Source organism: Ipomoea nil, unplaced genomic scaffold (genome assembly GCF_001879475.1).
Source record: "Ipomoea nil cultivar Tokyo-kokei standard unplaced genomic scaffold, Asagao_1.1 scaffold0302, whole genome shotgun sequence".
NCBI lineage: Eukaryota > Viridiplantae > Streptophyta > Magnoliopsida > Solanales > Convolvulaceae > Ipomoea > Ipomoea nil.
The window spans coordinates 1,595,980-1,618,136 of NW_017616730.1; the positions used below are offsets into that span (position 1 = coordinate 1,595,980).

At 34.9% G+C, this 22,157-nt stretch overlaps 3 protein-coding genes across 8 annotated transcripts; all 3 read right to left on the reverse strand.

Annotated features, from left to right (window-relative positions):
* Positions 1-416: 416 nt before the first annotated feature.
* Positions 417-5,338, reverse strand: LOC109161433 (serine/threonine-protein kinase 19). Of its 4 annotated transcripts, none has more exons than XM_019309840.1 (9): positions 5,160-5,338; positions 5,013-5,086; positions 4,486-4,566; positions 4,047-4,139; positions 3,604-3,723; positions 2,399-2,470; positions 1,991-2,068; positions 1,683-1,881; positions 417-792 (listed from the first exon to the last, which is right to left on the reverse strand). In XM_019309840.1, exons 1-8 carry the CDS (start codon positions 5,248-5,250, stop codon positions 1,690-1,692), a joined length of 801 nt encoding a protein of 266 aa, XP_019165385.1. In that variant the 5' UTR covers positions 5,251-5,338; the 3' UTR covers positions 417-792; positions 1,683-1,689. The 4 variants fall into 4 exon arrangements, with proteins under 4 accessions (XP_019165385.1, XP_019165394.1, XP_019165381.1 ...); XM_019309849.1 differs by lacking the exon at positions 417-792 and adding an exon at positions 874-1,437 and having other exon boundaries at positions 3,604-3,705; positions 5,160-5,337; XM_019309836.1 differs by lacking the exon at positions 417-792 and adding an exon at positions 874-1,437 and having other exon boundaries at positions 5,160-5,334.
* Positions 5,339-6,083: 745 nt separating this feature from the next.
* On the reverse strand, positions 6,084-20,119 carry LOC109161339 (dolichyl-diphosphooligosaccharide--protein glycosyltransferase subunit 2-like). 3 transcript variants are annotated; one of them, XM_019309705.1, is made up of 20 exons: positions 20,100-20,119; positions 12,245-12,389; positions 11,835-12,027; positions 11,619-11,708; positions 11,440-11,502; positions 11,241-11,310; positions 10,978-11,042; positions 10,826-10,880; positions 10,317-10,444; positions 10,086-10,201; positions 9,880-9,949; positions 9,434-9,535; positions 9,221-9,307; positions 8,955-9,103; positions 8,025-8,136; positions 7,862-7,945; positions 7,469-7,549; positions 7,071-7,295; positions 6,716-6,838; positions 6,084-6,506 (listed from the first exon to the last, which is right to left on the reverse strand). In XM_019309705.1, the coding sequence occupies exons 2-20, from the start codon at positions 12,385-12,387 to the stop codon at positions 6,390-6,392; spliced, it is 2,073 nt and encodes a 690-aa protein (XP_019165250.1). In that variant the 5' UTR covers positions 12,388-12,389; positions 20,100-20,119; the 3' UTR covers positions 6,084-6,389. The 3 variants fall into 3 exon arrangements, with proteins under 3 accessions (XP_019165250.1, XP_019165243.1, XP_019165234.1); XM_019309698.1 differs by lacking the exon at positions 20,100-20,119 and adding an exon at positions 12,516-12,542; XM_019309689.1 differs by lacking the exon at positions 20,100-20,119 and having other exon boundaries at positions 12,245-12,468.
* LOC109161355 (dolichyl-diphosphooligosaccharide--protein glycosyltransferase subunit 2-like) lies at positions 13,721-20,170 on the reverse strand. Its single transcript, XM_019309719.1, has 20 exons — positions 20,132-20,170; positions 19,863-20,006; positions 19,542-19,734; positions 19,328-19,417; positions 19,148-19,210; positions 18,948-19,017; positions 18,717-18,781; positions 18,564-18,618; positions 18,043-18,170; positions 17,773-17,888; positions 17,597-17,666; positions 17,169-17,270; positions 16,956-17,042; positions 16,690-16,838; positions 15,704-15,815; positions 15,539-15,622; positions 15,147-15,227; positions 14,749-14,973; positions 14,398-14,520; positions 13,721-14,198 (listed from the first exon to the last, which is right to left on the reverse strand). Exons 2-20 carry the CDS (start codon positions 20,003-20,005, stop codon positions 14,082-14,084), a joined length of 2,073 nt encoding a protein of 690 aa, XP_019165264.1. The 5' UTR covers position 20,006; positions 20,132-20,170; the 3' UTR covers positions 13,721-14,081.
* Positions 20,171-22,157: the final 1,987 nt, after the last annotated feature.

The following is a 22,157-nucleotide window of genomic DNA, read 5'->3' on the forward strand; positions in this document are numbered from 1 at the left end:
TAACAATACATGCCTCCAATGGGGTAGCTAGTGGGTGTATTATTATAATTCTTATATCAAAAGATCATGAATTTAATTTTTATCAATATTTCTCAGTTGAATCCATTAAATTTTACGATTCGCAAGCTATTACAAAAAAAAAAAAAAAATAAATAAATAAATAATTAAAAAAAAATGAATATACCTAGTGCACACCTCCAGGTAGTTGACACTCATGTTTAATTCTTGTCAACACCCTCTAGGTTGAACCCATCACATATGGTCTTCTTAGTGCAGTTTGTGAGTTATTATACAAGAGTAGATTTATCTAGTGCACACTCTTGGATAATAGCTGCGGGTTTATCTCGTTACTCCAAAAAAAAAAAAAAAAAAAAAAAAAATACACACACAGTACACCATACACAACACACAGTACCTGGAAATAGAATGTCATAACTTCTATTTAATTCTATCCTTAAAACAAGAATGTTATGCTTCTACATGCAGCTCAACCAAATTGTATACATATCCAGACAGGTCACAGTTCAGATAAAGTGGCATATTCCTCTAACAGTGACTTCAATATCCTTTCTAAAGATGAAAGATCCCTTGCTTCAAGCAGAATCTAATCCAATATTATTGATATACCAAGCTTATCATCATCACATTTGACAAGTTTCTAGCATATACGCATGACTATGATGACGTAAACTTAAAAAGGATTGCACCCCAATCCCGAGAACCTCCACGTGCTCCTGTTCTGGAACTTTCGTGGAGGTAATCCCGGGATATGCTTCAACGGCATACTGGTACCTACAAATATGGTGTCCATGAAGCCTATTTCATGGTATGCTAGTAGTTTCAGGAATTGGGATTCAGAGGGGTCAGAAACCATTTTGAAGGCCAAAAAATCAGCAATATTTTAGTCTGCTGGCTGGAGTGCTAAATAACAATGGTAAAAGACACAATAAAACAAAAGGAAGGTAAAGGGTCATCCATAAATTTGGAGCTTAGAGCAGATTCCACTAGGGATGTGAAAGCCCAATGTAATATCCTCTAAGGCTATTGGACACAAGCAACCTCCAAAAATGAATGAGTGAGAAAAAACAGAGGAAAAGCAATGCTAAAAATGAATTTAGCCCAAAAAGATATGATTTGAACTTTCAATAACTCAAAATTCTACACAATGGATGGGAACTCAACTCAATCAATTTTGAGGGCCATATTTTTTTTTGTTTTTTTGGGTAAAGTTGATGGGTCTCCTCTTCATTACAATAATCTTGGTTGATGTGTCTAGGCTAAATGGTTGATGTTTGATGCATCATCAAATGATTCTTATGTTGTCTGTACCCAATTAATCAAGCAAAAATCCTCTAAGCCGCCCTTCTTGGAGCAATTATTTACACATGAAAATTGGTTCGTTGATCATCACTTGAAACTTTTCAAATAGCTCAGCATCTGCACAAACATGATTCCCGTGGAATGTCATTAAGTACTTATCTTACTTTGCAGAATATAATCCTACACGGCTACACCTAATATTCAAGTATTTCTTTGACTACCCAAAACAAAAAAAGAAAGAATGTGTATCTAAGGCCATGGCAATAAAGTAACTATTCTTGGAGCAACAAAAAGTTATGAGCTTTGAAGTAAGATAATTCCTTTTAACTTGCAGAAAACACATATGGAGAAAATTCCCTTACCTGAGTCTCAATCTTTCGCTACCTTGACAATTAGGCCACTAGGTGCCTCAACAGTTCGGAGATGACCAGATCCGATCAAATCGCGGAGATGAAATCTCATATCTAGGGGAGAAAGTCGAAGGCGTTTCTTTTCCAGAGTGGCCATCATCATCTCTTTGAACTTTCTTCGGTTGAGTAAAGATAAAAGCTCCTTTCTTCCCTGATATTAGCAGCAAGGTCAATTGTTACAAATTGTGTTGGAAACCAAGTTGTATCAAATATAAGATCACTTGAGGAAATATGTTCTCAAAATAATCATCAAATCAAACCTGTGAAAGGCCCTTGAGCACCGGTCCAACATTTGGAATTGCAAACCAGTACATGTTTGGATCAATAAGTTGGCGAGTCTAAGAAAAGCAGCAAAAACAGAGAGGAAATTATTCTTCAAACATGATGAACATGGCTAAAATAGATACATTATGAAATTTGCATGTTGAAACAACTATATGGATCAAAGAATCATTGAAAGAGCATATAATAATTCAAAAAGTATATAACAATTGCATTGAAGGCAGATTACGGAATATAAAAACAGTACAGGATTAATTAACCTTCTTTTTCCCCCTTTTTAATAAGTTACTATTACCATATTCTTATGAGCATAAATATAGCCAATAAAACTCAATGTCATGAAAAGAGTTGCACTTGAAATGAAAATAAAATTCTATACTACTTACAAGAAGGCCAGCATTAATCAAGAGGGAGACATGTTCCTCTTTCACCTTGCCTCCCAGCGAGAGAAGAGAGCACTACAAGGAATTCAAGAAATCAACATATATGGAGTTTGCATATCAAGGATAAAAAAGATATGGCATGCATATCTGAAAGAAAGAATAACATATTCTAGAATCTAGAAATTTTCCCATACAAAATTATGTCTATACTATATACTCTCCCCTTCCTCTAAATTTTATTGTGAGGACAGAAATAAACTGAAGTGTCATGATAAAAGGACCTTGTTAGTTGTTACAAAAGGAAAATTTTCAATACTTTTTGTTATAAACTAAGATTGGGCTAGGGTCACTCAATTGGACTATAATGCACATGGACCAAACCACACTAAAAGATTGAATCCGACCAATTAGCTAGTCTAACCCATGGCCTTATAAACCCATATATTCTCTCTTATTTTATCAAAATGTGGGACTCTTAACAAAACTTATTCAACTTTCTACTTATTCAATCAGTAAAACATTTTTTTAAAAAAAAAAAATTAGAAAGAACAACAAAAGTGCCTGTTAGCAATTAATTTGTTTTTCACTAACATAGAGAGAAAATTTTTCTTACAATCTACCTTGTCCAGTTGTCCCACTCAACTAGTCAATTATTATATATGTAGCTTTCCTTTGATAATGGTGAATTATTATATTGATGAGAAATATCCTCAGAAAGCACACAATGCTTTGAAATCACAAATATGATGCATATGAAAAAGGTTGATATAGAGGGCCATACTTAAGGGAACACTGCATTTAACATCAGCCCAAAGAACGCAACATTTGTTAAGAAAACTTATGTCTTTATATCAATTGGGAAGGCCATGCCCTATAAAAGGAATTCACGCAATGTTAGTAGATATTAAGGAAAATAAATATGAATATCAACATACATGTCCAGATGGGTTGTTACAAAATATTCATTGATATAAAACAAGCCCAACACCTTACTATATCCATGATAATAAAGCTTTACACAAATCACAGAGTATTATAGACCGGAAGAAAATAGAGAACAATGTTGAGAACAGAGTGTTAAACCACATGCAATAAAGTATAAACTAATATGTAAAGTTTGATGTGTTTCCACTTATACCAAAGTATGCATGTATGGAATATAATAGTATTATAGATTTGTATAATTTAGCAGTAAAAAGATAACTTACAAGTTCATCATGCCCAATACTAGGATCCAACTTTGAAGAAATGACATGTGTCTTGAACCATTCAAAAACTGGAAGATCATCTTGCTTCTTTTCTTCCATTCTCTTAATAACACGTTCGATCTAAAATTAATTAGCCTCAAATTTAATTACTATGGGGATGACAAAAGGAAAGTGTAACTACTATATGAAAATTGTCTCCTTTAATATGTCCGACATCAATGCTTGAACAATGTCAAGAAATTTCCTAAGGCTTAAGCACTCCCGTATATCAAGTCTTCTCACTGGCTATCATGTATTAATAAGCATAGCCTATTCATAAAGCCATCATCTCATGGTCATTCAACATGCAAGGATGACCAATACACTACTCAAGATAATGGGATTAAATTCAAAATGCAACAGAATAGAAGAATCAACAAACAGAAAATAAATTATCCACCAACCTGACTTAAATAGTCATCTATGAGCATAATAGCATGATCATCTTGTCCAGTATTCAACTTAAAAATGCGTAAAGCTTTCTCCCTCTTCAATGACTGCACTAGAAAAATGTAACAAGTCACCACCATCTAGGATGATAAATGAGCAGAGCCAAGCAGATATATAGGGCGTTAGAGCTTGGTTTGATTAAATATGAGCCAAACCAAACTCAACTCGTGCATTTTAGGATGTTTGGGCTCAGCTCAAATAATGAAATGAGGTAAACTCAAGCCTATTTAGTCAAACTCAAGCTTGTTCAAGCTGATCTCATTTGCAGCCATACCGCCAGTCAATTAATATAACATATAGCTTGAAATAGAGCATCTTTTAGCAAGATTTGTGAAACTTTGTGACTCAATAACTTCAATGTGCATTTTATGAGCCTAGGGGTAAGGACCGTACCTCCAATTCCCTATCTACTTGTGTCCTGTCTTTTACACTGCTATACAACTGTGATTGCAAAACAAAAGGCTGAATTGAAACCTGCAAAATATCCATACTTCAAAAACAGAATCTTTTCAAATCATCAATGGAAACACAACAGAAATTTCAGAAATGTTACCCCAAAAAAAAAAAAAAAGGAGAAACCCCAACTACAAGGAATTTGAAATATCATGATTAACCCCATTAGTCAAAAGCCCAACATAGGCCAAACCCCCAATTTGTTCAATGTTTCTGCAAATTGAACTTCCTCCTCCATTAACAAGTCACTAATAAGTAGCACAGTATTTGATTTATACCAATTTATCTAAAATCTTAGTAATTGCCAAACCAGATAAAAGGGCGTTCTTTGCAATTGAAAGTAGCTAATTCCTAATTCCTAATTCTCGTCTTGATTAGCAAGTGATGATAAAGGGAAGCATAAAACTGCAATTAGATGTGAATATAAAAACAGCCATATCTAAGCAAAGCAAGCAACAAGTGAGGACCTTTTCAATGTGCGGGAACTGAGCACGCATTATGCGAAGAGCCACCATAGTATCGCTAAATGTCAAATTATCCTCTGTTTATCCAAACAACTAGTCAGAAAAGGAAAATCCCCAAAGATACAGAAACATAAGGATGCAGAGCCGCACCGAGTGAAAGAGATTGATCGGAATCGCCGGATTCAGGCTCGCGTTGGCGTTTTCGACTCCCCGATGAGCGTGATAATGCCGTCTCCTCCATCCTTCCAGTTCCTGTCACAACAACTCCGTAAACTCTGTCCGTTCCCGGTCTACGTTAAACTTTTTATTTTTAAACGTGTTAATTAAGTTTTCTGTTATTTTCAGTTCTTGACTCCTTGTGCTTTGACTTTGATTTGCGCTATAAAAATATTTATGATCATTAAACCATGCTAGATAGAACTATAGAAGTGCTTAATATTATTCTTTGTTACCCAGGACCTTCTGGACTTGTTGTGGTTGCTCTCTTATGTGAAAAGTATTTGGTTCAGTCTAATACTCTTATGTGAGAAGTATTTGGTTCAGTTTAATATTATCCTTTGTTACCCAGTACCAGGTATTTGGTTCAATCTCGATAGAAGTGTGATTGCTCTCCTATGTAAGAGGTATTTCGTTCAGCCTCGGTAGAAGTGTAGCATGTATATTTAGTATGTATATATTGTGAGGGCACCAAAGTTAGATCATTATAGTATGAGGCAAGCCAATCCCACATTTCTTAAAATATAAATAAATATTTTACTAGTGCTTTTCAAAATAAAATAAGTTACAGAGTACACTCTATGTTTTAAAATAAACATTCTAAAATAAGTTCTACCAAATAGAACCTTCGTCAAAAGTTTACCTAACCCTATGTTTTAAATAAACTAAACATATTCTAAAATAAGTTCTACAAAATAGAACCTTCATAAAAAATTTACCTTAATCTTAGCCGGGATGTCCATAACTAACCAACTCAAACCAATAACATCAATAGACAACACCCGTAAAATATTAATTAAGTACACAATCTTCACAGAGAATCAAACAAAAAACATTGTGATTATCAAATTAACTATCTATATCAAACTAACCGTCTATCTTATTGTCATGGCACACTAAGGAGCAGTTTATAGATGGAGTACTAGCCACACATATTGAACATAAAAGTTGATTCAAAATTTAACATCTCAGAGGCCTACAACTACACCAATTAAGAAAAAAGATATATCCTGAATTTTTCAATACGATTGTGGGGAAAAATTCTATCCTCATAACTCATAAGTCATAAATACATGGTTTGGTGGCATTTCCTACAAAACTGACTCAAGAATATGACTCTGTTTCTTCCATGCTTTGCTAAGTCATATGTAACTCTCCTGCAGGTCATGCAGATTTCACCTTGGCTGATGTTGAAGCCAAGTGTGAGAGGGTTCTGTGTCCAACAAACATCAAAAACATTCCCAAGATTCCAAGAGCTTTTAATGTGGTGAACAGATTCAACTGCAAAACAAACAAGTCAAAATTGAATTTGAGTGGCATGGAAGTTTCATTCGACTAAGCACCATGTAAGATTTTGAGGTGAAAACCTCTAATTCAGGGTCGCTTCAATGATGAAATAATTAATGAAATAATTAGTAATGGAAAAATACCATACTGATCAGAAAATAATGAATTGAAAACATTAAGTAATTAAAGTCCAAAGGGTAAACCTTCAGCCAGAAGAGAAGATAGAGTAAGAGGACAGCTGCGAGGCCAACGTGGAAAAGACTGGCAAATGTAGCAGGCACTGGGACATGTGGGAAGTTCTTCAGGTTCACCCGCAACAATAAAAGCTGTCAAGAAATAAAATAAACAAGATAATGAAGTGTTCTTGAATCGAAATCATGGTCCAGGTTTTTCTGTGATGAAAAAAGTTACAACTATTGCAAAGAAAAACATATCCAGTAATGCTAGGTGAATTGAGCTCTAAACCAGCCCACCATCACGCAGACACCAATCAAACATTCATTATGACATGAAGTAAAAATCATGCAGGCATAAAGAGTATATACGATGAAGACTAACCCCAACCAAAAATCCAAAGAAGGGCAAGAGAACAAGCGCCAGAAATGCAAGGGAAAGCTCTCTAGGAGGCTGTTTCTCTGGAGCCCTGAATATGTGAGCTATTTCTGCCTTGGGACCAAATCTTGAGGAAGGGTCAATGGGCTGTGGAGGAGGACGGGCTGCCTTCTCAGGAGGATCTGGCAGATCTAATTCAACATAGCCCAGGGATTTCAAGAGAGAGTTTTCCTGAAGAAGATAAAATACCCAGCTCAGTTTTTTGCCCAAAATACAGCCTTTGCCACAGCCCAAGGTTCCATAATTGTTTCTTTTTCATGGGCTGTGGTATCTGGAATTACCGCAGAGCAGGGGTTGGGGAGGAGGAAGATGCCCATTTTAACTTTTAATCAAAGCATGCTTACCATAACAGAATCACCAATTGTGAGTTGAATGTCATATTTCCCTGACAGATAGAAAAGCTTCTCAACGAGTCCAAGAAAATCCTAACAACACAGAATTCCATTCAAGAACCCAAGGTTAGAGATGGAGAATTGATGAAAGGCTGCATGAATGAATAAATAACATCACTGAGCACAACTTTCTATTCCCCAAAAATGATGACTGAATATCACTACTTCCATGAAAGAGCATTCCAGATCATTAAGCATCTGTTGGATAGGATTGAGCAAAATAGCCGAAACAAAAAAATGTAATGTCTACAAATTGTAATATGACAACTGTGCAGAACTGCAGATACATTTAAAGGTAAAGAAATTGATCCAAGTTTCACAAATAAATGATTTAAAGAACTTAACTAGTATTATCTCAAACTGCTTTCCAGAGTTTCCCACCACAAAGATATGTTCCACTTTGCTCTCATGTCTCAACTTGAGGAATACCTGCATAAAGGTAGCATATTAAGTATTTAGATGACTAATACAACCTAAGGAAAATAAACAAATAAACCAGGCTGCCAACCTGGTGCGGTTTGAAAGCATGCCCAAGAGGAGTGGTCAACTGAAAATCTAGCTGCAGCTTCTGAAGGTGGTTTGCTTGTAGAGAGACAGATTCCTCCCCAGCAAAATTCAGCCTGACAAATGTTAATGAATAGGTTAAGCGGTCACATGAGCACCAAGTCAGGAAAAGTAGGATGAATGCAAAACCATGCACCAAATATTCCATGACCACTGACCTGCTTAGTGTAGAACATGTATGTAGAATATGAACTGTGTATGTATTGAACTGATGAAAAGGAATTGTACAAGACAGGTATCTATACATGCTAGTAGAAGGTTTATCAGAGCTCTCACCACTCATTTCAAATTCAAAATCCAACCTCCCTCAATATCTCCTAACACTTAGTAAAAGAGTTGATACCACTCAATCCTCACTAATTATGCATCATAGTTCACACAAAAAAGAAAATCAGTATTCAATAAAATTTTATGGAAGCATTAAGGCAAAAAGTAATTGACTGAACTTCCTTGCAAAACGAAAAATTATCAAATTTCTTTCTAAACCTATACACGGATACATGCACCAATGAACTCTGAGCTCATACTAATTGATTTAACAGAAGTAGTACGAGATGACTCCATGCATGACAATAACAAATTCATAATATAGGGCATATCAAGCAAGTGGTGTACAAGTTGGCAAACTAGAAAAAATAAATTACGGAGTACAAAGAACGTAGATGCTACAACTATATTTAAGAAAAGCTGAAAATGATGATATCCCAAATGTAATGGTTTAATACAAGTAGGATTTCATCATAGACACTCTTGTTACTACTGGACTGTAAAAAATTTAATGTCAACAAACAGAACATTCTTTAGTAATGCTGCACGCATATGATGAGAGAAACAAAATGTGGAATAGGAATGAGGAAGAAATATATCAAAATACTTTTTTTTAGCCTCCACATTTCCAAGATCACTGTCAAGAATAGCAATTTCTGCATGCTCAACTGTGACAACTCCTGTGACATATATGGGGAATTTGCTTCTTCCACCTGTAGCATAGATTTTTTTATGCTCTGGATCATGAAGAACAATCTGCAAAACAAGGCCGAGAGAAAAGAAAGAAAACCATGGATATCATTCTAAAGAATGGGGAAAGATAAAAACGAGAAGGAAGCAAATCTCAAAAGGAAACAAGGAATGAGATCATACCTCAAAACTAAAAATGTAACTTCCAACATCAATGCTTTCTGGCAGAGCACCCAAATGTACTTTATTTTCAGGATCAAACTTGAGGTCCTGAAGCATTTGGAAGAAAGTTATACAAAGTATAAAGAAACAAAAGATGCCACAAATATAACAAGAATGTAAACAGAAGAGTCATATATGTGGTCATGGATATCAAACACAATAGGCTCTTAGCACCTGATCAACTATTGATGCATCCTTTGAACCTGAGACAAAAACCTGCTTGAGTCTTACTGACAGAGGAGGAGCTGAAGATCCCAAAACAGTGTTTACATGCACCTAATAAGCACAATTAAACAAGTCGATTAATTGAATAGCAAGCATCTTGCTCAACAGAACTTCAGTACAAATAGCTAGGCTCCAAGAACAAATCTAGTCAAATTCACATGTGAAGCAAATCCCCTTCAGTTCACTCTTTCAGAAAGTCATAATAATACTCTTGAAATCCATGCCTCTCAAAAATCACTAGGCAAACCAAAGAGCTAAGAGAGCAAGAATAACAACAACAACAATAATACTCCGTACTTAAACAAAAGAAAGAAGCATTTCTTTGAGATATTTGAAATTTTTATGTATACAACACTGAAAGGAAAGGGGATATAAATGTAAACTAAATGGCACACCTTTAGTTGGTCTTTTCTAGTCAATGACAGCACAGTAGTTGATAGTGACAAAATCAAAGGAATATAAACCCTATACACAAAACAAAAGTCTCATATGTTAACAGAATAAAAAGATAGGTAATCAAATCAGCTAGAAGAGCCTCAAAAATGGGGAAAACAATATAAAATATAAACAACAGAAGGGAAAAAAATTCTCAATCACATACCTATTGTCTTCCAAGCAGGCCAATGCATCAATTTGGTAATACAAGTCTTTTTCATTTCCAGGGATACCAATACCAAGGAAAAACTTTGCTAAACCTAAAATTTTATCCCCTGGAAGCTGCAAACCCAAAGTAAAATAAAAAGTAGAATCAATATGATAGGCAGACAAGAAATCAATACACAAACACATGCACTCACACACAGCGAACAAGACCATTTTCACTGAGACATACATTTAAATTTTCACCCGTTATTGTTGCTAAAGCTGTGATACCATGGACTATTGATGATGATGCTGAAAGAGGACCCTGATGTCCATGTGCATCAACAAGTTTCTCATCAAAATAATAGGCTCCATCATCTACAATATGAAAACAATATCAAATTTTGAAAGAATGTTGTTCTTGTACTTAAATTTGTGTTTTTATACTGCAAAAACCACTATCTAGAAGCTAAAACAAATTTTAAAAGTATAAAACTGAATTCTCACTTTAGATGATTAGACACATACGTTCCTTTTTTAAAAAAAGAGCAAAGCAAACCAAGCAACTAATAGAATTGTTATTATAGAATTCCAACACAATTACATAGAAACAACTAAACTATTATCAAATGAATAGACTACAAACCTTCTAAACCATTATCAAAGGGCATAGAATTAGAAATGCAAATATATATTCTGAAGATATCTGTTACTCTGTAGGTAATATCTTGATAACATCAAAAGCCCTAAAATGCATACCATATCTCTCAATGCCATCAAAAAGCTTTGATACATCATTTTTAAACGTATCAATCTGTCATGAGAGAATATAATGCAGATTAGAAAGAATAATATCCACCAAAGACAGCAGTTCATGAAGAGCTAGGGATGTGGGGTGTTATTCAACTTACCAGAGAATACTCAATCTTGGAAGATGCTAATGAAACAACGCCAGCAAGGGTCTCAAGCGCTATTCCTGCAAAAAATAAAAAAATAAAAATAAAAATAACAATTAATTAATTAATTGAATAAATAATTAATAAATCACAACGAAATCAATTAGCAACTAAGAATTCTTGGAGGAAATACATCAAATATAGTAACAGAATGTAACACTTTTTTATATAATGATATCTATCACTGTAGAATAACATAGCAGTAAAAACTATATTACCTGCAGCATAATAGCTAGACTCAGGATTATTGGAATTATAACGCCACCTTCCATCACTTTGGCTGAGAGCCTTCAAATAACAAACATCGTCATTGAGGCGTTCAGATGAAATATGTTAATGGCAACATAATTCGTCACAAACACAGAATATCGGTTAAATGGCTGTTATATCAAATCAGCAGTAGATATTGAATATAACCTTGATTGAATGGAAAAATCCTTTAGCATCTTTGAGATGAACATCAACTTCAGAACTCAGATCCTACAAGGTAAATAAATAATTAAAAGCAGTCCAGTCCAAACTCAGTTCCAGTTTATTTTTCTATTGTTGTTTGGGAGTATCATTTAGGTAAATCCAGCATATCAATTATCTATTACCTTGATAAGCACCAACCCTCCTATTGAATAGTAGAAGTCAAGAAGTGATTTGGCGCTATTTACACCTTCTTTGAGTCTTGAGGCAGTGCGCTTTAAGGTAATATAGTGAAAAATAAAAGATGATTAAAGAAACTATGGAATATCATGCATTGAAAAAATAATGAAAAGAAGCTGAAATTCAGTACATGATGTCAATTCATTAAGCATGAAACTTACTGCAATAACCCCATCATTCAGCTCACACTTTAATATTCCATTAACTCTGAATGCTTGAAACAAATCCTTTAAGTGCGAAGAAGGAGTCGATAGAATGTCAACAACTGACTTACAGGTGGAACCCTTTATTTCAGCCTTTTTATCAATCCCGAGGACATCAAACGTTCTCAAAGCCTCATAGGTTTCTTCTAAGCTGAAGACAAATAAAATGCATAAAGCAATATTTATATTAGAGACCCTACAATTAGAGTTTGCCAAACATGTGCATCCCTTTCCTTTTAATAAATTGACGAATGCATGAGGTGGCCGTTTTTGGAAATCAACTTTAAAGAGCTTAGCATCCAAACTAAGTAGTCTGATAACTCTGCTCACTCATTCACACAGAAATGTAAGCGTTTAATTTAACTAACCTCCCAAAAGATCCATCGGAGATAGTAAAGAGCTCTAATGCAGCGGATCGATGAGAGTCGGAGATCGGCCTGAAGATCGCAGCTCCGCAGATCGACACGATTGTTAACGCTATTACAATGACAAATCCTAATTTTATCGCCATTCCTGTGAGCAAAAACATATTTAAAAGACAGATTGGAAGAGAAACAAGTGCCAATTCAAATTTAATTTTAAAAATGGATTGAAATGGAAGCAGAATTGCAAAGGAGATCGTCGAAGAGCTTCGTACTTTTTTGGGAGAGAAGACTACCAAGTCCGCGCCAGTGTGACTGCAACGCTTAGTATACGTCTGACTGTTCTTCAAAGACCCCGACTGAAGCGGAAATTTGGATTCCCACTAGGGATGAAAATGGGCTTGGCCCATTCGTATTGGCCTATGGGCCTAGTTTGGGCAGCTGACCTATTTATATTTAGTAAAAACATCAAATTGAGATCTATTTTTAAATTTTAAGCTTATTTAGGTAAAATTTAGGTAAAATAGGCACAGACTAATATATACAAGCCCTTGTTTTCGAGTCTATAGGCATGGTCTATTTACTGGAAAAATGACCATATGTATTTCTGAAAATATAACGCTGCTGGGAATTGGACGAAAAATATGAAAAGCACGTTTAGGAAATGCGTTTTATCACATTTTCGGTCAAACATGAAACGACGTTTCTGGAGAAACGCAAATCCCACTTGCGTTTCTCTCTTCTTTTTCTGATACCCAACGCTGCTTCTCCCAAACCCAATCCAAATCCTCCGTCGCCGCGGCTATGTCCGTCACCGCCATGCTTCCAGCCGCCCAGTTTTTCCCCGCCGTTCTCAACTCTAGTTTTGGCGCCCCTGACATTGGTTGTCTTCTCCTTCGCCATAGAAGACAAAAAAATAAATAAATAAATAATAAAATAGATTGGAAATGTGATAAAACGCATTTCCTAAATGTGTTTTTCATATTTTCGTCCAATCTCCAACAACGTCATATTTTGGGAAATGCATGTACCTACTTACACATTTCAGTCATTTTTCCTCTATTTACTAGCTATATATATTTGTTTGTAGTGAATCAAACAAGAAGCTTCGAATGGCTTAAAGCAAATCAAACATGAAATATGTATATCCAATCCCCAAATCCCATACACCAAACTAAAATTTCAAATGGTTTATAGTATTTGTTTTCAAGATTGGTTAGTAAAAGGTTATTTCACCTCTAAAAAGTAAACCAAAAGCATAACAAGGTGGAATACCAAAATCTTCTTTACAAACACAACCTTTTTGCTCATTTCACCTCTACAAAGTAAACCAAAAAAGGTGGTGGAAATGTGGAATACCATAATCTTCTTTGCAAGCACAACCTTTTTGGTCCTCATTTATGAGGCAAAATATAATTCCAAGTAAATTATTTCAAAATTGTGAGAAGCAGTGACACCATTCCACATGCTGCAATGCTTAAATGAAAAATGAGAAAATCTAAAGATATTTTCATATGAATCCAGTATTACAACTGTCTAACTTCACACACTAAGGAGCAGTTAGATGGAGTACTAGGCAGACACATATTGAACATAAAAGTTGATTCAAAATTAAACATCTCAGGCATTAAAACAACTACACCACTTAAAAGAAGAAGAAGATATAATCCTGAATTTCTGATGCACTAAACTGAAGTGTTTTCAATATGATGGTGGGAAAAATTCTATCCTCATAAGTCATAAATACATGATTTGGTGGCCATAGCCTACAAAACTGACTCAATAATAGACTCTGTTTCTTCCATGCTTTTCTAGGTCATTTGTAAACGGATTATCCCGCAGGTCACGCGGATTTCACCTTGGCTGATGTTGAAGCCAAGTGTGAGAGGGTTCTGTGTCCAACAAACATCAAAAACATTCCCAAGATTCCAAGAGCTTTCAATGTGGTGAACAAATTCAACTGCAAAAAAACAAGTCAAAATTAAAATTGAGTGGCATGAAAGTTTCAGTCGACTGAGCAAGGCATGTAAGATTTCGAGGTGAAAACCCTCTTATTCAGGGTCGCTCCAATTATGAAATAATTTGTAAAGGAAAAATACCATACTGATCAGAAAATAAAGAATTGAAAACATTAAGTAATTAAAGTCCAAAGGGTAGACCTTCAGCCAGAAGAGAAGATAGAGTAAGAGGACAGCTGCGAGGCCAACGTGGAAAAGACTGGCAAATGTAGCAGGCACTGGGGCATGTGGGAAGTTCTTCAGGTTCACCCGCAACCGTAAAAGCTGTCCAGACAAAATAAACAAGATAATAAAGTGTTCTTGAATCGAAATCAGGGTCCACGCTTTTCTGTGATGAACAAAGTTACAACTATTGCAAAGAAAAACATCCAGTAATGCTAGGTGAATTGAGCTCTAAACCAGCCCACCATCACCCAGACAGCAATCAATCATTCATTCTGACATGAAGTAAAAATCATGCAGGCATAAAGAGTATATACGATGAAGACTAACCCCAACCAAAAATCCAAAGAAGGGCAAGAGAACAAGCGCCAGAAATGCAAGGGAAAGCTCTCTAGGAGGCTGTTTCTCTGGAGCCCTGAATATGTGAGCTATTTCTGCCTTGGGACCAAATCTTGAGGAAGGGTCAATGGGCTGTGGAGGAGGACGGGCTGCCTTCTCAGGAGGATCTGGCAGATCTAATTCAACATATCCCAAGGATTTCAAGAGAGAGTTTTCCTGAAGAAGATAAAATACCCAGCTCAGTTTTTTGCCCAAAATACAGCCTTTGCAACAGCCCAAGGTTCCATAATTGTTTCTTTTTCATGGGCTGTGGTCTCTGGAATTACCACAGAGCAGGGGTTGTGGAGGGGGGAGATGCCCGTTTTAACTTTTAATCAAAGCATGCTTACCATAACAGAATCACCAATTGTGAGTTGAATGTCATATTTGCCTGACAGATAGAAAAGCTTCTCAACGAGTCCAAGAAAATCCTAACAACACAGAATTCCATTCAACACCCCAAGGTTAGAGATGGAGAATGGATGAAAGGCTGCATGAATGAATAAATAACATCACTGAGCACAACTTTCTATTCCCCAAAAATGATGACTGAATATCACTACTTCCATGAAATAGCATTCCAGATCATTAAGCATCTTTGGATAGGATTGAGCGAAATAGCCAGAAAAAAAAAATGTAATGTCTACAAATTGTAATATGACAACTGTGCAGAATTGTAGATACCTTTAAAGGTAAAGAAATTGATCCAAGTTTCACAAATAAATGATTTAAAGAACTTAACTAGTATTATCTCAAACTGCTTTCCAGAGTTTCCCACCACAAAGATATGTTCCACTTTGCTCTCATGCTTCAACTTGAGGAATACCTGCATAAAGTAACATACAATTAAGTATTTAGATGACTAATACAACCTAAGGGAAATAAACAAATAAACCAGGCTGTCAACCTGGTGTGGTTTGAAAGCATGCCCAAGAGGAGTGGTCAACTGAAAATCTAGCCGCAGCTTCTGAAGGTGGTTCGCTTGTAGAGAGACAGATTTCTCCCCAGCAAAGTTCAGCCTGAATCATATGTTAACGAATAGGTTAAGCGGTCATATGAGCACCAAGTCAGGAGAAGTAGCATGAATGCACAACCATGAACCAAACATCCCATGACCACTGACCTGCTTATTGTAGAACATGTATGTAGAGTATGAACTATGCATGTATTGAACTGATGAAAAGGAATTGTACAAGACAGGCATTTATACATGCTAGTAGAAGGGTTATCCAAGCTCTCACCACTCATTTTAAATTCAAATTGAGTAGTTGAGAGCTATTCTCTCAACCTCCCTCAATATCTTCCTACACTTCTTAAAAGAGAAGATATCACTTAATCCTCACTAATTTTGCATCAGATTTCACACATTAAAGCAAATCAGTGTTTAATTAACTTTTATGGAAGCATTAAGGCAAAAGGTAATTGACTGAACTTCCTTGCAAGAGGAAAAATTACCAAATTTCTTTCTTAACCTATGCATCGATACATGCACCAATGAACTATGAGCTAATACTAATGGATTTAACAGAAAGAGTACAGGACGACTCCATGCATGACAAGAACAAATTTATAATATGACTTGGCATATCAAACAATGGGTTTAGTTTGTTAAGTCTTGGTGTGCAAGACTGCAAGTTGGCATACAAGAAAAATTAAATTTTGGAGTACAAAGAACCTAGATGCTACAACTATATTTAAGAAAAGCTGAAAATGCTGATATCCCAAATGTAAACGGTTTAAAACAAGTAGGATTTCATCATAGACACTCTTGTTACTACTGGACCATTGAAAATTTTAATGTCAACAAACAGAACATTCTTTAGTAATGCTGCACGCAAATGATGAGAGAAACAGTATGTGGAATAGGAAAGAGGAAGAAATATATCAAAATACTTTTTTTTAGTTTCCACATTTCCAAGATCACTGTCAAGAATAGCAATTTCTGCATGGTCAACTGTGACAACTCCTGTGACATATATGGGGAATTTGCTTCTTCCACCTGTAGCATAGATTTTTTTATGCTCTGGGTCATGAAGAACAATCTGCACAACAAGGCCGAGAGAAAAGAAAGAAAACCATGGATATCATTCTAAATAATGGGGAAAGATAAAAATGAGAAGGAAGCAAATCTCAAAAGGAAACAAGGAAGGGGATCATACCTCAAAACTAAAAATGTAACTTCCAACATCAATGCTTTCTGGCAGAGCACCCAAATGTACTTTATTTTCAGGATCAAACTTGAGGTCCTGAAGCATTTGGAAGAAAGTTATACAAAGTATAAAGAAACAAAAGATGCCACAAATATAACTAGAATGTAAACGGAAGAGTCATATATGTGGTCATGGATATCAAACACAATAGGCTCTTAGCACCTGATCAACTATTGATGCATCCTTTGAACCTGAGACAAAAACCTGCTTGAGTCTTACTGACAGAGGAGGAGCTGAAGATCCCAAAACAGTGTTTACATGCACCTAATAAGCACAATTAAACAAGTCGATTAATTGAAAAGCAAGCAACTTGCTCAACAGAACCTCAGTACAAATAGCTAGGCTCCAAGAACAAATCTAGTCAAATTCACATGTGAAGCAAATCTCCTTCTGTTCACTCTTTCAGAAAGTCATAATACTCTTGAAATCCATGCCTCTCAAAAATCACTAGGCAAACCAAAGAGGAAAGAGTGCAAAAATAACAACAATAATACTTAAACAAAAGAAAGAAGCATTTCTTTGAGATATTTGAAATTATTATGTATACAACACTGAAAAGAAAGGATACAAATGTAAACTAAATGGCACACCTTTAGTTGGTCTTTTCTAGTCAATGACAGCACAGTAGTTGGCAGTGACAAAATCAAAGGAATATAAACCCTATACACAAAACAAAAGTCTCATATGTTAACAGAATGAAAAGATAGGTAATCAGATCAGCTAGAAGAGCCTCAAAAATGGGAAAAAAAAATTCTGAATCACATACCTATTGTCTTCCAAGCAGGCCAATGCATCAATTTGGTAATACAAGTCCTTTTCATTTCCAGGGATTCCAATACCAAGGAAAAACTTTGCTAAACCTAAAATCTTTTCCCCTGGAAGCTGTAAACCCAAAAGATAAAAAGAAAAAAAGAAAAAAGAAAAAAAAAAAAAAAAAAAAAAAAAAGTAGCATCAATATAATAGGCAGACAAGAAATCAATACACAAACACATGCAATCACACACAGCGACCAAGACCATTTTCACTGAGACATACATTTAAATTTTCACCCGTTATTGTTGCTAAAGCTGTGATACCATGGACTATTGATGATGAAGCTGAAAGAGGACCCTGATGTCCATGTGCATCAACAACTTTCTCATCAAAATAGTAGGCTCCATCATCTGCAATATGAAAACAATGCTACATTTTGTAAGAATGTTGTTCCTGTACTTAATTGTGTTTTTATGCTGCAAATAACCAATATCAAGAAGCTAAAACAAATTTACAAGTATAAAACTGATTTCTCACTTTAGATCATTAGACACATTACATTCCTTTAAAAATTAAAAATTTAAATTTAAAAAAAAAAAAAAAAAAACAAACAAACAAACAAAGCAAACCATGCAACTAATAAAATTATTATTATTATTATAGAATTCCAACACAATTATATAGAAACAACTAAACCATTATCAAAGGTCATAGAATTGGAAATGCAAATATATTCTGAAGATATCCGTTACTCCGTAGGTAATATATATCTTGATAACAACAAAAGCCATAAAAATGCATACCATATCTCTCAATGCCATCAAAAAGCTTTGATACATCATTTTTCAACGTATCAATCTGTCATGAGAGCATATCAATGCAGATTAGAAAGAATAATATCCACCAAACACAGCAGTTCATGAAGAGCCAGGGTTGTGGGGTGTTTTTCAACCTACCAGAGAATACTCAATCTTGGAAGATGCTAATGAAACAACGCCAGCAAGGGTCTCAAGCGCTATTCCTGCTAAAAAAAATATTAATTGGGTAAATAATTAATAAATCACAACAAAATCAATTAGCAACTAAGAATTCATGGAGGAAATACATCAACTTTAGTAACAGAATGCACCATTTTTTTATATAATGATGTCTATCAGACAGTTGAATAGCAGTAAAAACTATATTACCTGCAGCATAATAGCTAGACTCAGGATTATTAGAATTATAACGCCATCTTCCATCACTTTGGCTGAGAGCCTACAAATAACAAACAATGTCATTTAGGCATTCAGATGAAATATGTTAATGGCAACATAATTCGTCACAAACACAGAATATCGGTTAAATGGCAAGTTATATCAAATAAGCAGTAGAAACTGAATATAACCTTGATTGAATGGAAAACTCCTTTAGCATCTTTGAGATGAACATCAACTTCAGAACTCAGATCCTACAAGGTAAATAAATGATTAAAAGCAGAGGAGTCCAAACTCAGTTCCAGTATATTTTTTTATTTGTTGCTTGGGAGTATCATTTAGGTAAATCCAGCATATCAATTATCTATTACCTTGATAAGCACCAAACCTCCTATTGAATAGTAGAAGTCAAGAAGTGATTTGGCGCTATTTACACCTTCGTTGAGTCTTGAGGCAGTGGGCTTTAAGGTAATACAGTCAAAGATAAGAGATGATTAAAGAAACTATGGAATAACATGCACTAAAAATAATGAAAAGAAGCTGAATTTCAGTAAATCATGTCAGTTTACCAAGCATGAAACTTACTGCAATAACCCCATCATTCTGCTCACACTTTAATATTCCATTAACTCTGAATGCTTGAAACAAATCCTTCAAGTGTGAAGAAGGAGTCGATAGAATGTCAACAACTGACTTACAGGTGGAAGCCTTTATGTCAGCCTTTTTATCAATCCCGAGGACATCAAACGTTCTCAAAGCCTCATAGGTTTCTTCCAGGCTGCAAGACAAATAAAATGCATAAATCAAGTTTAAAGAGCTTAGCATCCAAAATTCCAAGCTAAGTAGTCTGATAACTCCGCTCACCCATTCACACAGAATAGTAAGCGTTTAATTTAACTAACTAACCTCCCATAAGATCCGTCGGAGGGAGTAAAGAGCTCTAATGCAGCGGATCGATGAGAGTCGGAGATCGGCCTGAAGACCGCAGCTCCACAGATCGACAAAATTGTCAATGCTATTACAATGACAAATCCTAATTTTATCGCCATTCCTGTAAGCAAAAACATATTTAAAGGACATATTGGAAGAGAAACAAGTGCAAATTCAAATTTCAATTTAATAAATGGATTGAGATGGAAGCACAATTGCAAAGGAGATCGTCGAAGAGCTTCGACCTTTTGGGAGAGAAGACTACCAGTCCGCGCCAGAGTGACTGCAACGTCTAGTTTACATCTGACTGTTCTTCAAAGACCCCGACTGAATCGGAAATTTGGATTCCAACTGCGCCCTTCTCTGACGTATTTCCAGTCTAACCAAGCAATGAGGATTTGACACGCTGGAATTTTCTTTTTCTTTTTTCTTTTTTCTTTTGTTCCTTTCCAAACCAATGTCCAAGAAAATGTGTTAACAAACATTTCAAAGAATTAAAAAAAAAAAAAAAAATGTGTTAACAAGAAGTTTCAAACTCTTTGATTAATTAAGAGTTAATTCCAGCCATGGTCCTCCGACTATATTGATTTTTCAAAATTAGTCCTTGACTTTTAATTTGGACACTTTAGGTCCTTTGACTTTCAATTTCTTTCCAATTGAGGTCCTTTCGTCAGAATACGGTTAATTGAATTTTAAATAAAGGGGTAAACTCATCATTTCACCTGCCTATGTATTATTCTTATTATTTCTCCATTGTATACGCGATATATATGAAGATAATCTTAGTCGAAACCCTAAAATGTTCCTCGTCGTTCCCCATTTGCTGACTACTCATGTGTGCGTTCCTCTATTATTGAGATGTTTACAAGGTATAACAACGAAATACGAAGGGTGAAATACGAAGAATAATACATAGGCATGTGAAAGGACGAGTTTACCCCTTCATTTAAAGTCTAATGAACCGTATTCTAACGAAAGGACCTCAATTGGAAATAAATTAAAAGTCAAGGGACCTAAAGTGTCCAAATTAAAAGTTGGGGACTAATTTTAGAAAATCACTATAGTCGGAGAACTATTGCTGAAATTAACTCATTAATTAATAAACACACAGTTATATTCCATTAAAAGGGTAGCTCCAGATGTCTCACTTTGACACGAATTAGTAAATAATCATAAAAAGATAACTTTAACTAACAATAAATTTACTCTAAACAATTTTATAGGACAGCAAGTCAAGGCAAATTCCCTTATCTCCTTTCTTCATGTGGACTTCATCCCTCCACTAAGAAAATGAAAAACTTCAATTAATAACATGTACCTGAGTTTGTTTAACACCTTTATTTTAGCATGCATTTATTGGTACTTTGAATGCTTAATATTTTAGTGTTAATTTAATCGTTTCATTCTCTTTGTTTTTGTTTGTTCCAACTTCATTACATGGAACATTTTCAAGTCATAATTCACACTCATACAATGTTCTTTCACATTTAAAATGTCACATCACAAAATTTATAATTATTCATTTTTCACTCTTCTTCCCTGCAATTCTCTCTCATCTTTCAAAAATAATCTCATTATCACATCAACTTATTAAAATATTTATTTTTATCAATAAAGTATTACAGAGTAGTAATAATTAAAATTAAAATAGTAATAAAAGTAATAATAGAAAAATATAATTGTCAAAATTGCAAACAAAAATTTTGGCAGGCAAATTACAACAAATGCAACAATTCTGATAGGTAGATTTACTACACGTAATCACTAAAGAAAAAAAAGAAATCAACATCAACTTTGTAACTGGGAAGAAATCACCGGTGTGAGTGGCTTAAGTAAATGACTAAGTTCAACTTTGTAACTGGGAAGAAATCACCGGTGTGAATGGCTTAAGTAAATGACTAAGTTCAAATGGTATTAAGTGAATCAAACAAGAAGCTTCAAATGGTTTAAAGCAAATCAAACATGAAATATGTATATCCAAACTCCAAATCCGCATAAACCAAACTAAAGTTTCAAATGGTTTAAAGCATTTGTTTTCAAGATTTGTTAGTGAAAGCTCACTTCACCTCTAAAAAGTAAACCAAAAGCATATTAAGGTGGAATACCAAAATCGTCTTTACAAACACAACCTTTTTGATCACTTCACCTCTACAAAGTAAACCAAAAAAGTGGTGGAATTGTGGAGTACCAAAATCTTCTTTACAAACACAACCTTTTTGCTCCTCATTTATGAAGCAAAATATAATTCCAAGTAAATTATTTCAAAATTGG